This window comes from Pleurodeles waltl, chromosome 3_1 (assembly GCF_031143425.1).
Source record: "Pleurodeles waltl isolate 20211129_DDA chromosome 3_1, aPleWal1.hap1.20221129, whole genome shotgun sequence".
NCBI lineage: Eukaryota > Metazoa > Chordata > Amphibia > Caudata > Salamandridae > Pleurodeles > Pleurodeles waltl.
Window position 1 is genome coordinate 364,355,694 of NC_090440.1, and position 12,643 is coordinate 364,368,336.

At 42.3% G+C, this 12,643-nt stretch overlaps 1 protein-coding gene across 1 annotated transcript in view; it reads left to right on the plus strand.

The window, feature by feature from the left end:
* Positions 1-12,643, plus strand: part of TRPM7 (transient receptor potential cation channel subfamily M member 7) — a 1,269,618-nt gene that overhangs the window by 116,851 nt on the left and 1,140,124 nt on the right. The window contains exon 4 of the mRNA XM_069222535.1: positions 7,104-7,302. Within this exon, the coding sequence (XP_069078636.1) occupies positions 7,104-7,302 (199 nt within the window). The remainder of the gene's footprint in view (positions 1-7,103; positions 7,303-12,643) is intronic.

Here is a 12,643-nt window from a genome sequence, read left to right on the forward strand (position 1 = left end):
AGTGATTTACCAGCATTTTGCCTATTTTGGTTCTCACTTTGTTTCCCCAATTATTTTTTTTATTGAAACCCACTTGTGCGCCTTTTGACTCAAGATTTTGTTATAATCATATTTGTGATGTCATTTGTGAGAAAATTGTGTATGACTTAATTTTAATTTTGAATTCTGAATCTTTGTTATTTTGTCACCCTTTTAATTTTTTGCTGCCATTACATTGATCAAAGGGCCTCTATTAGTGGCTTTTAGTGCATCCATTGCATCTCGGGAGAGGACTCCACACACTTAGTCTGTTTAAGGAAGTGGCAAATTCCTTCTAGTAGTTTCTTTGTCATCCTCTATGGGAAAGTAATTCATTTTCCATTGTTTTAGTTGGGGAGTAAACTCCTCTAGCTTGATATCCATAGAAATGCATAAGTGGTTTGAAACTACTATAGCTGAAATTTTGGGGTTAGACATACATTTTAAATGACTGTTCTCTATCAGTAGGTAATCAGTCCTGGAGAATGAAAAAGATCAAAAATGTATTTTCAAAATTCCGTTCCATTGCTCCATCAGGAAATCATTCAGTGTTGATCACCTACATTTTCTGTCATGCATGCTCATGGAGGTTCTTCTAACAGAAGGTAATAGTCTCTCAGATTAGTGACTTTCTCCTGTTTCAGTTTTTGCCAAATACACTCATTCAGGAGCTGCAAACGTCTTCTATCACTCTTGTTGATCTCCTAACTTTAGGTTTTGCTCCTGTTTGTAACATTCTTTTCCCTTCCCTCACACTGTCAGACTGATTAATTTTTATCAAGCTTCCATCTTCTGTCAGATTTCTTACTCTTGTCTCATGTTCATCTTCATTTGTTTTATAATTTGCACAACTTGCAAATGGAGACCAATGAGATACTGTTGTGGTTTTTAGGTTTCGAGTTTTTAAAGTTTAATTTTCTTGCTGTTGTTTTTGTTGTTGTTGATAGTCTTGTTCTCCATTAACTCTGTGTATTCCCCCCCCATCCCCTTCTGCATCCATGTAATGAACTCAAGCTTGACTCGGTGAATTAGAGGTTTGTGTCACCATTTCTTCATCTGGAGTGTCCGTTCTCTTGGTTGGAGGCGTGTGGATCAAATGTGGCAAGCTTTCACACTTCACACTAGTATTCATCACCAAGACCCCTTGTTAAGGTTCTTTCCACAGAGATTCCAAGCAACTCTTACAATCCTGTTTCTTCACTCAGTGTCCAGGTTGTGGTAGGGTTCTTAACTTGCCTAAGATGCAGGCAGATCTTGTCAAATGTTCAGGGACAGCCCCTGTTCTATATTGTGTGCTCAACTCCATCCCCATTTGCCATTGGGAGACAGTGAGCACCTGCCCATTCTTTCATTTTTGGGCTATGTCTCTTCGGGCTACAATATGAGCCACATTCCAGAGCAATAGGATATATTTCGGGAGGGTCTGGAGCCCCAGTATCCATAGGGTACACAGTTTGTGGGTTAATTCAATTGGTTCCTCTATAACTGACGATCTGCATCTTCCTAGCTTTGACCAGAATGTCTGTGTCAATAGACAGTCGCAGAGGGTGTTTATCAGTGTCTCCTTATAGTGACACCCCCTTAGACATTTATCATCATCCACCTTGCCCATGCGGCTCAACCTTGCTCTGGTGAAGTAGACAGCATGCTGGAATTTCAGTTGCATGAAACCGAAGCCCGCTTTGATAGAGACCTCTTGTGGTTTGCGACATGGCCTCTCTCCAGTTCTCGTCCATCAGGACACCCAGGTCCCACTCCCACTGGTTCTGTATTGCATCAGGGTGGAGCTGATAGTTCATCACTAGTGTCCAGTATGTCAGAAATTGCACGTTTTTGCAGGGGGAGTCTGCAAGGAGACAGAACACCAGTGTTGCTTCATCTGCCACCTCCTGCAGCTGCCCCTCGGTGTCTCAGAAGTGTGCGACAAATCTGTGTGTGCCAAAATTGTTGTGAGCTCCCAGTTTGAAATGGTGGTGTAGTTCTGCGAAGGGGAGAAGACCCTGTGTATCTTCCAGTGGGTTACTGGAAACACCACTGACTTTTGCCAGTTGATGCGGACTCCCGAGTATCTCCCAGGCATATCCAGGATCTCGAGGACTGGAGCACAGTGGATCAGTCGCACCCAGCAGGCTATGGGCCCCCTGGTCAGGGTAAGCTGCTGGGGGAGAGGAGGAGGTATGACTGTCTTGTCCCTAACCCAGAGGAAATTCCTCAGTATGTGACTCATTGTCCCGAACTCTAGACACTGGCCTGGTGTATAGCATCCATAGCCATGAGACAGGCTCCCTAAACAGCCCCATTTTGCACAGAACTGCAAATTAGAAACCCCACTCAACTAAGTCAAAGGCCTTTTAATCATCAGGGACCAGCAGTGCCACCAGTTCTCCCAGACTTCAAATTCTTGCCAGGCACTCAGTCATGGATAGTTGTGATGGGTGGAGCACACCGGCATAAAGCCCAATTGGTCGAGGGCCACCACTCAGTAAGCTCTGGGGGGGCAGGACGCTCCCTCTTAGTGTGCCCTACCCCCACCCCGCTGCCGGAACAAGCTTTCATAATTCAAATTTCTAATTGTTATGCGTTTCCCCAAGAGGTTACAATTTATTTTCCCCTACTTCTCCATTTATTATCTTGCAATGGCATTAAGTTTGTCCTCACAATCCTCATGTGTGTGCCCATTCAGCCTCTCTACTGTTGTTCTCTGCAGCTTCTTCACCTCAAGACAACCTTTCATTTTGCCATAACCTCGGCGGGTATCCCAGTTACGAGTCCTGTCTGTTAACCAGCCCTACACCAGTTTCTACCCAGACAGTCTGGTTCTGCGGACTCGAGCTGCCTTACTGCCAAAGGTAATCAGTTCCTTTCATATCAGTCAGAACATCACTTTTCTGGTGTTTTTTTGCTCCACCACACTTCTCTGAGGAAGAGGAGAGAATTTACCAGGTGGATCAGAAAAGGGCTCTCCACTTCTACATTGATCATACCAAATAACACTGGGTGGGCTACCATATTTTTATCAGAATCTCTGGAGCAACACAAGGCAAGAATGTGCAGAAAGAGACCATTTTATTGTAGATCTTACTGTGCATTAAGGTATGCTATGCACTCACCCCAAATCAGACCCTTGAATGTATGCACCCTTATTCTACCAGATTCAAGACCGCTACCACTGATTTGGTGCATGGGGTGCCTGTTCTGGACATTCTTCGTGGCCATCACTTTATACGTTCACAACAACACTATTTCCTAGACAGCCACCTCAGCTGGGAAGGGCATTATTCTTGTCTGGTCCTTCAGAGCCTTTTGGTTTGAGCCAGTTCACAGATCTGCATTCTAGAAGATACTGATCTGGTATCTATTCAAAGGGTGAGGAATCTGTTGTTAAAAGCATCCATCAGAAGAACAAGTAACTTACCTTTGGTAACATTCTTTCGGGTACAGCCTAAATCTAACTGCTAATTCTTAACCGACCCTTAAGCCTCCCCATGGACTCTTTTATAAGTTTCCAACTCAGAGTTCTTGACACTGCTCATGATTGATCTAATTTTGGCTCTGCGTCTGAACGAGTTAGAAAGCAACTAATGTCAGAGTGCATGAGTGGCACCCACATAGATCCATGCATGACACATCCAGCACAGGGCAACGTCTATATGGACCTGCCGGCCCACAGCGGTATTTCCAAAGATTTTTCTTATCCTGTATGACGCCTGGGGGCATATACAAAAGTTGAGGACTCTCCTGTTAGATAAACTCTCTACCACAAAGATCATTACCAAAAGGCGAGAGCATTCTTCTTTTTGGCCCTTTTATAATTGGTATGTCAGCGGGAGTCAAGAAACCTCTTTGTGACCACAATTGACCTTAGTCATGGATGTAGGAGGCTGGCTTGGTTTGTAGTGGGTACCAAAGGTACTCACACCTTATACCAGGCCCAGTTATCTCTTATTAGTGAAATGTAGTCAGTGTCTACAGTAGCAGCCAGGCTGTATAGGGATAGCTGTAGCTGAGTAGCCAAGGCTGATCTATGAGACATGCAAAGCTCTTGCAATACCACTGTAGTCACACAGTACTCACACACAAAAGAAAATACTCAGTGTTAAAGTGTGGTACAATGCCAAAAATACCTTAGAGACTATACTTCCTTTGGAGGTAAGTAATATACACAGTATTTACACAAGAATGCTGAAATAGCTGTAGAAACAGTTAGAAAACAGTGAAAATATTGAAAATCACAATAGGTTGCAATGGGTCTAGGGGGAACACAAACCATATACTAAAATACAGGAATGCGAAAGTCGGTCTCCCATTTAGGCAAGTGTAGTGTGTTGAGGGGTGCTGGTAGTGTAAGAAAACACCAAAGGTAAGTAATAGAACCCACGCGTAAAATGGCGTCCCGCACTCACGAAGTCTGGGAAAATGGTATTGGACAACGTGGGGGCACCTCTGCTAGTGCAAAGGTGCCCTCACACACTGGTACTTTGCACCCCACCTTCAGGGTTGGGAGGCCTGACATATAGGTGACTTATAAGTGACCTGGTGCAGTGTAAATGGCTGTGAAATGGTGCATGCACCATTTCACACAGGCTGCAATGGCAGTCCTGTAGAAGTCTTTGCATGGGCTCCCTATGGATGGCAAAAGTAATGCTGCAGCCCATAGGGATCCCCTAGAACCACAATGCCCTGGGTACCTAAGTACCATATAATAGGGACTTATAAGGGGGGCACTAGTATGCCAATTTGGGATAAAATACTGGGTTACCAGTATGTAGGGACAAATTTGGGAACAGAGAGCATAAGCACTGGGGTCCTGGTTAGAAGGATCCCAGTGACACAGTCAAGCATACTGACAAAACCGTCAAACATACTGACAAACAGGCCAAAACCCATAAACACCGGGGTCCTTTCTAGCAGGATCCCAGTGACGCAATCAAACACACTGACAAAATGGGGGTAACCATGCTAGAAAGAGGCTATTTTCTCACAATGGACCACTCCAAAACCGTACTGGCTATCTTTATAGATTGTAACACTCAGCCCATTGGCTGTTCAGTATGCTCTTGAAATTGCGATCAATTCTGCTGCTTGTGCTGAAGTTACATTACATAAGTATAATGCCTCCACAATATATGCTATTCTATAGTCTGCATATGCTGCTGGAAGAGTTCCATGATGATGTCTCAAACAAGAACCATCCCCAAGAAAATCAAACCAGCCAATTGAAATGATAGATCAAGAACGTCTAGCCTTGATTTAGTGCACAATTCAGTCATTGTCACTCTCATCTACTTTATCATCATCATTCTCCTTTGGCAATGGTAGAACTATTGCAGGATTCAGGGTATACCATCATTTAATTGACATGTTTTCTGCCTCTAGAATATTCTGCTCATACATAGTTAAACAACTATTTGTAAGATGCTGAGTACATGTTTAAGTCAGCAGTGCGGAACTGGCACAAGTGTGTGTCCCATCACAATTTGTCACACTTTGAACGATAGCCAAAGAAGTTCTTGCAGTGAATTAGTATAAATCTTCTTATTTTGTAAATTAGGTAGAATCTAATATAAATCAAAGAACAGCTCAACATAAGACTGGCCAGGTAGAAAGCAGGGAAAAGTCTATTTGTAAAGTCAGATAGCAGTCCAACGTTGCACCTTCTCAGTATGAAAGCAAGCAAAAGGTCTGTCTTCTAGGAATACATCAAATGGCAAACTGTTGTGAAGTCTGCTTTCTTGGAGTGAGCAAAAGGTCTGGGGCACATACCAGGGATTGTCCTGCGCCCCCTGGTGCTTAGTTAACGGACTGATTCAGGTTATAGATAAACTGGTGACCTGCGACCAATCAGGCTTTATGCCTGCACACTCCACCCATAACAAAAGGTATGGGAACACACAACAAAAAAGGCCCATTTTATTGATTCAGAGAAGTGAAAAACAACATTGGGCATGGTGCGAAGTGGTACCACAGGGCTGTACTAACAAAGATACATGTAATAGACCAACATCATAGGAATTGTATTACATAAAATTATATATTAAAGAACAGCTAATTAATTTATAAATATTAATCCTGATGTTTCAGCCCATAGAAGGTTTTAAAGGGTCATCATCAGAACGAAACACACTTTCACAGAGCGTACAAGTAAATCTGAATTGAATTGATGTCTAGAATGAGGCACATTTACTCTGCAAAAGCTTTTGTCATCCTGATAAATGAGCCTTTAAATCCTTCTATGGGTTAAAACATCAACAGTATTGGGCGTAAAGACAGTTCTACTCATAAGTTGCTCAGTTAAGAACTGTGGATATAACCATTGGTTGAATCATTACTGCAGTCAGTGATTCTATTTATTAGCCCTTTAACCAACTTCTTTATTGTCTGTTGCCTTTTTTATGATCACATTGTTTTTATCGCTGTACCCACTTGTGCTATGTGAGAACTTAATTTCATAGAGTACAATTTTTGCTTATTGTTGATCCTTCTATAACACTTAGGTATAAAGGATTGCTGCACAGAATCTAGGTCTCTGGATGTGTACATTTATTGGTTTGGTCTGTTGGATTTTCTAAAATCTATGAGTTACAGTTAGCCTCAACACAAAATTTGGCTGGTGGATATGGTACCCTGTAATGAATTGGCATCTATTTCTTAACTGTGCATCTACCAGCCAGACCTCAAGAATTCTGGATGCCCTTCTAGCAATACCTAATCAGAATTGAAAAGGATAACATTACACAACGTATGAATCAACTTTTAACATGAGAAAGTTGTACACAAGATAATCAGGAGACATAGAACAACTAGGAATAACACCCAAAGCAACTAAAGTTAAAAGTCAGAGCACCAGGAATGCTCAAATTCATATATATGGTTATACCGAGCATAGAGTAACCATCTCAGAGAGGGTGAAACACTGTAATGTTAGTTACTTGAAATATGTAAAGTGATTATGTTAAATCAGAAATTGGGAAAACTTTGATTAATACTTAATCTGTAAAATTGCTTTTTTCCAGACTGTTAAGCATTTTAAATCAGAAACGTTGTGTTTAAGACTTAAACTAATTTGCAGTATTCTTTTCTATCAGGTGCTGTTGTGGTCGTCTTGTGAGACAGCATGCTTGTTTTACTGCAAGTGTTGCTATGAAATACTCCGATGTGAAACTGGGTGAAAATTTAAATCAAGAAATTGAGGAATGGTCGGTAGAGAAGCACACAGAGGAAAGTCCAACAGATGCTTATGGTGTCATTAACTTTCAAGGTGGTTCACATTCATACAGAGCAAAGGTATGTTAAAATATGATTCATAAGAATAATAACATAAGTGATTATTTTTCTTTGTATGTTTTGAAACACAGAGACATTAAAACAGTCACTCATGAGAGACGCAACCAGTGGCTGTAATTTCTTGGCCACCCCAATGTTAGACACAACATAGTCGTCAGGCTTTCAGAATTGTATTCAAAACCCACGTTTAATTGTCACCTCAATTCATTCCTGAATTATTTCCCTATCCTATTAGCTTTTTCCTGTTGTCTTCTGTGTTTCTTTTATTGTAACCTTTCTTTTTTGATGGACACTTCTAATCGCAGATTCCTCACCTTGTGACTATTTCCCCGGTGTAAAACTGGATCCGGAAACTCTATAGCAGTACTCCTGTGCACTGATAGGTGATGTTGTGTGACTGCACACTGATGTCATCCTGCCTTGGGAGTGACAAGTGTGCCTCATAGAAGAGTCAACCAGGTGCACTGACATCAGTTCTTTCCTTTTCTTACCTTCAGATTCGAATACTGAGTTGTACCCTTCTTGTCTTTGAGTATTTTACACCAAATTTTACAAGTGAGTAAGGGACATAAATCACCCAACAAAACAACAGGGTTTGAACCTTGTAGGGACTGTCACAAACAGATGTCTGTCACAAAACCCCATGGGATACGCCTGTGATGCCTAGGGTTGGGCACAACTCCAAGGCCTGAGATAACTGCCCACTGTGTAAGCCCAAAGGCCATAAGTAACTGCAAGGCAAAACTCTTTAGCAGAGTATCAGAAGACTCCGTACCGTGGCTGGTCAAAGTTGAAATGAATGTCCCATTCCCACTCCTAAAGTCGGTCTCCCGGCATGGCCTTGCTATGGTCAAAGTCTTCAGGTAAGTCCAAAAAGAAGCACAAGAAATCATAGTGAGAATTGGCCCCATGGAGCTCTTGGTGGAAAAACTGATTTGAAATATCCTGCCTGAAGCTACGTTATCTGATATTTTCTTGTGCAAAATATGAAGCCTCTGGACAATTGTTCATAGGGTCCTAAAATATAGAAATTAGGAATCCATCAGATCAGCTGCTAGGAAACTGGATAAATTGTTTAATCATAACAAAAAGATTATTTTCTAGCCAAACTTCATACTTGCTGTCCATTGAACCTACAGACAGGTTGACTGTTTTAATTAAATATTTGATAGTTACATGTATCATTTATGCCAAGCTTCACTCAGCTAAAGTTAAAATCATGGTTCAGGCACTCTGTGTCCAAACTCCATACTACTACCAGTACTTTTGAGGCCCTCGCAGAGGATGTGAAAAACAGGTCCTGGTGGAACAACCTATGATTCATCGGGTCCTCAGAGGGGTTGGAGGGCTTGCATCTAGTCAAATTTTCTAGCCGCAAACCCAGAAATGCTCACCATATGCAAGCAAGAGAGCATCATTAAGAGAAAAAGATGAAGATGGATAGGACAAACCATTAGAAGAGGAGAAGAATCCATCACAAGTGCAGTTTGTGATAGAGACTGAACCCCTTAAGGCAAACTGAAGAGAGGCAGGCTAAAGAAAACTAAGATGCAAACTGTGGAAACAGAAATGAAGACCGCAAACCATAGCTGGAGTAACATACAGAAACATGTCCAGGACGGACAAAAGTAGAGGTTCTTTGTTGCTGCCCTACATGCCAGTCAGAATAATGTCTAGTAAGAAACTAATATATTAGCTGTGTTACCATTGAGGTGGGCACCACATAAAATTCAATATCGAGGCCTCAATTAATAAATATATAATTGCACTTGCATGGTTGCAGGTTATCTTCAATTTAGTATAGAAATAAACAGTTATAGCTATATCAGAATTGTGTTGGAAGGTCATTTAAGAGGTCACTTGGGGTCTGTATTGTCGGAGGTGACCCACTGTGAGTTTTATTTATCACAAATCCCTAAGTTTTATTGTGGGGAAGAGGTGCATTGTTTCCTTTATCAAGCTAATGCCTAGCTAAATCAGTATCCTTATTTTTTTAATCCAAAACCAAATAGAAATTACAGTTTAATGGATGAGTTGTCCATTTTGTTTTTATTTCCTTTAAAAAAATTAAAAAAAGTAGTCCTGTAGATAAATTAAGCAACACATCAGCAGCATGTATGTGGAGCCAGCGCCTTTTTCATTTGATAGGCCTGGACAGGGTGATGAATGGCAGAGGTTTGATTACCTTTATGGATATCAGCATCCCCTAGATGACAGAGGACTTAGTGTGAGGGTCTGGTAGATGCCAGTGGTTTGGAGCCTCACCATGGGCTGGCTTGATCTCTCCTCCACCATCCCCAGTCTGCCTTCTGCCACTACTGCACATTCATTCCCTTCCAACCACCAAGGCCAACAGGCTTCCCAGCCTATTTTGTGGTCGAAGACGTGATACCCACATACCTCGTGGGACCACTAGTCAGAGGTTGGACCAGTCCACCACTCCACCGGCAGCCTTCGAACCCCTTTAGTTTGCTCTCATACCACCGTAGGCATCCAGTGAGAGGCAGGGTAAGCCATCACCGGCACCATTGACAGTCAATTACATTCAACGATTGAGTTTTACAAATAGTTAAAAGGGGTTACACCATCTCCTTTCTGAACACCCCACAACCATGACACCAACTTATGACTGACTGACGGAGGACCATCACTCCTTTGTCTGTCAAGAAGTGTTGGCTTTCTTGGCCAAGGAGCCATAGATAGGCTGCCAGTATCAGAAGTAGGCCATGGTTGCTATTTCTGCTACTTTAATGTTGCTCAAGAAGGATGGAGGCCTTTGTCCTATCCTAGAACTGCACCTTCTCAACTCCTTCATGAAAAAGGAGTTCAGAATGCGCACATAGGTTCAAGTCCTGTCTGTCCTGGATCCTAGAGACTGGATTGTAGCATTTGACTTGCAGGATACATACTTCCACATCCCTGTCCTGTCTGCCCATAGGTGTTACCTGTGGTTAACAGTGGGCCTCAAGCACTTTCAGTTTCTGTGCTCACCTTTGGCTTTACCAGCACCTGTCATGTGTTCACCAACGTGATTGAGGTATATCTGCAGAGGTCAGGGGTTCCAGTATTCTCCTACTTTGACGATTGCTGTTAAAGCCTGGCTCGCCCCAGATAGTAGCCGCTCATCTTTAGACTATAGTGAGCCTGCTGCATTCGCTGGGATTCACTATAAACATGACAAAACCATACCCAACTCTTTGTCAGATGTTCCCTTACATCTGGGTGTTCAGGACTCAGTGCAGTTTCGTGCCTATCCACCTGAGCAGCGAGTTGAGGCTACTCAGGCTATGATACTGATGTTTCAGCCTCTATTTTGGATCTCGGTGAGACTGACTCTTATGCTGTTGGGTTTCATGCTCTACTGCTTCTTTCTAGTGATGCATGCCCATTGGCATATGAGGGCTCTGCAGTGAGACCTAAAGTACCAATGGGCACAGCATTGGAGTAATCTCTTTGAGATACCTAGATACTTTAAACCTGCAAAGAGAAAAGAGACTGACAGAAAATCTTGCCCACTGAGGGTTCGCATTCTTCAGTAGCCTCTTCACTTGTCTCATTACTCTGAGATTGAAAATTGTTTTACTGTTTGTGGATGCTGAAGTTCTTCTGCTGGTCTCTGCCAACCCCCTGAACCTCAGGGCGGCAAGCCTCCTATGTAACAGAATGAAGGTAGGCTTAATCACTCTTCTGCCCACTGAGGGTACGCATCCTTAAGTAGCCTCTTCACTTGTCCTATTACTCTGAAGATTAAAAAGGTTTTATTTTTTGTGGATGCTGGAGTTCTTCTCCTGGTCTCTGCCAACTTCCCAAACCTCATGGGAAGCCTCCTGGGTAACAGAGTGAAGATAGCAATGGGAGGTAGACTTAATCACTCTTCTGCCAGGCACCAGCAAATTTCCCAATGATCACTAATCTTCTGGATGTTCATAGGAAAGTTGTCCTCCTTGCCCTTTTCTGTAGGTCCTCAGGTGTTATCTGGCTCCTGGGTACAAGAGATAGCAGGTTCAGATCTCAGGCCTTATGCAGCAGGATGCAGCAGCAAGTTCTTCACCTTCTGTCCTTTGTCAAGTCCAGTGTGTTCTGTAGTACCAGGGATAGGGATGCTGTTGTTGAAGGGTCACTAACCAGTGATTGTGAGTGGTCTTGCCCTTATCCACAGAAGGTTTCCACAGTCAAGTCAACTTATGCTTAATTCTTAGCACTTTACTGTAAATCCATCTCAGAAAATATGACATTTATTCCTTAGCTGTCTTGTACAGCTGGGAAAGGCAGCTGACACGTATGCAGTGAAGTAGAACGTTTAATCCTGTCAGTGCAGTGATGTTTCACCTTTATGCACCCAGTCCTCGTGGTATTCAGGGCACTACTTATGGGTGTATATGCTATTCTAAAAAGTAATAGGATTTTCCACATGCCCTATGGGTTCTTTTGGCATATGATGGCTGTAGTTTTGGCTACAGCCATACAGTAGTACTTTTAAAGTAACGAAAGTGGGAGATGTAAGATAACATTGTATCCCATATGTGAAATATAATGCTCTTTGTGAATCATATTACTGTGAACTTAGTTATGCTAGTTGGAAATCACCATTTGATTGTTCAGAGCATAAACAATTGGGGCTTAAACATCGTGGAGGCAACTAATTTTTCTTACCTGCTTTGTTAATGTTCAGACTTCTGGACACTTTCAAACTCAACCAGTAGATTAGTACTATTGGAGAGCGGATTCAGTTCTAGATGTATCTTATTTGTGGTCTTTGGACCTTTTATAGCTACTTTACTGTGCTTTGAAGAGGTTCTGTGATCAGTTTTAGCACTGTAAGATTAAAATGAAATTAAGTCATGGAATGTATATGTTAACTCCTCCTGAAATGTAAATTCTAAAGCGGGAAATGGGGCCAGTTAGACACTGCCCTTAACAGAGGTCACTTTTAGTTTATGGAAGCTAAGTGATTTAGTTTCCTACAGTACAGTGAACATCACCTGGCACTTGTGTTTTTTCTAATGTTTGATCAAGGGTCACAACACTTGCTCTGCTTCTTTTGTTTTATCTTATTGCGAAAAATCGGATTCTCACATCCTAGATGAGTACGGAGTATGGCAGTAGTTGGTTTACAGCACCATTTACAGCCTCAGCAGGTACAGTTGGAAAGTAAAGGCCCCAGCCAAGCAAGGGTGGTAGGGGACCCTTGTGGCACCCCTAGGAAACCCGTCACAGAGTCTTCTCCATTGCCACCATTCCTGCTAATGTTTTAATACTGAGCTTAGACGTCGACTGATGCCTCATTGCTGAACCCCTAAATTGCAAACACGTCCTCGTGACTTTTCAGAGAATGCAATTT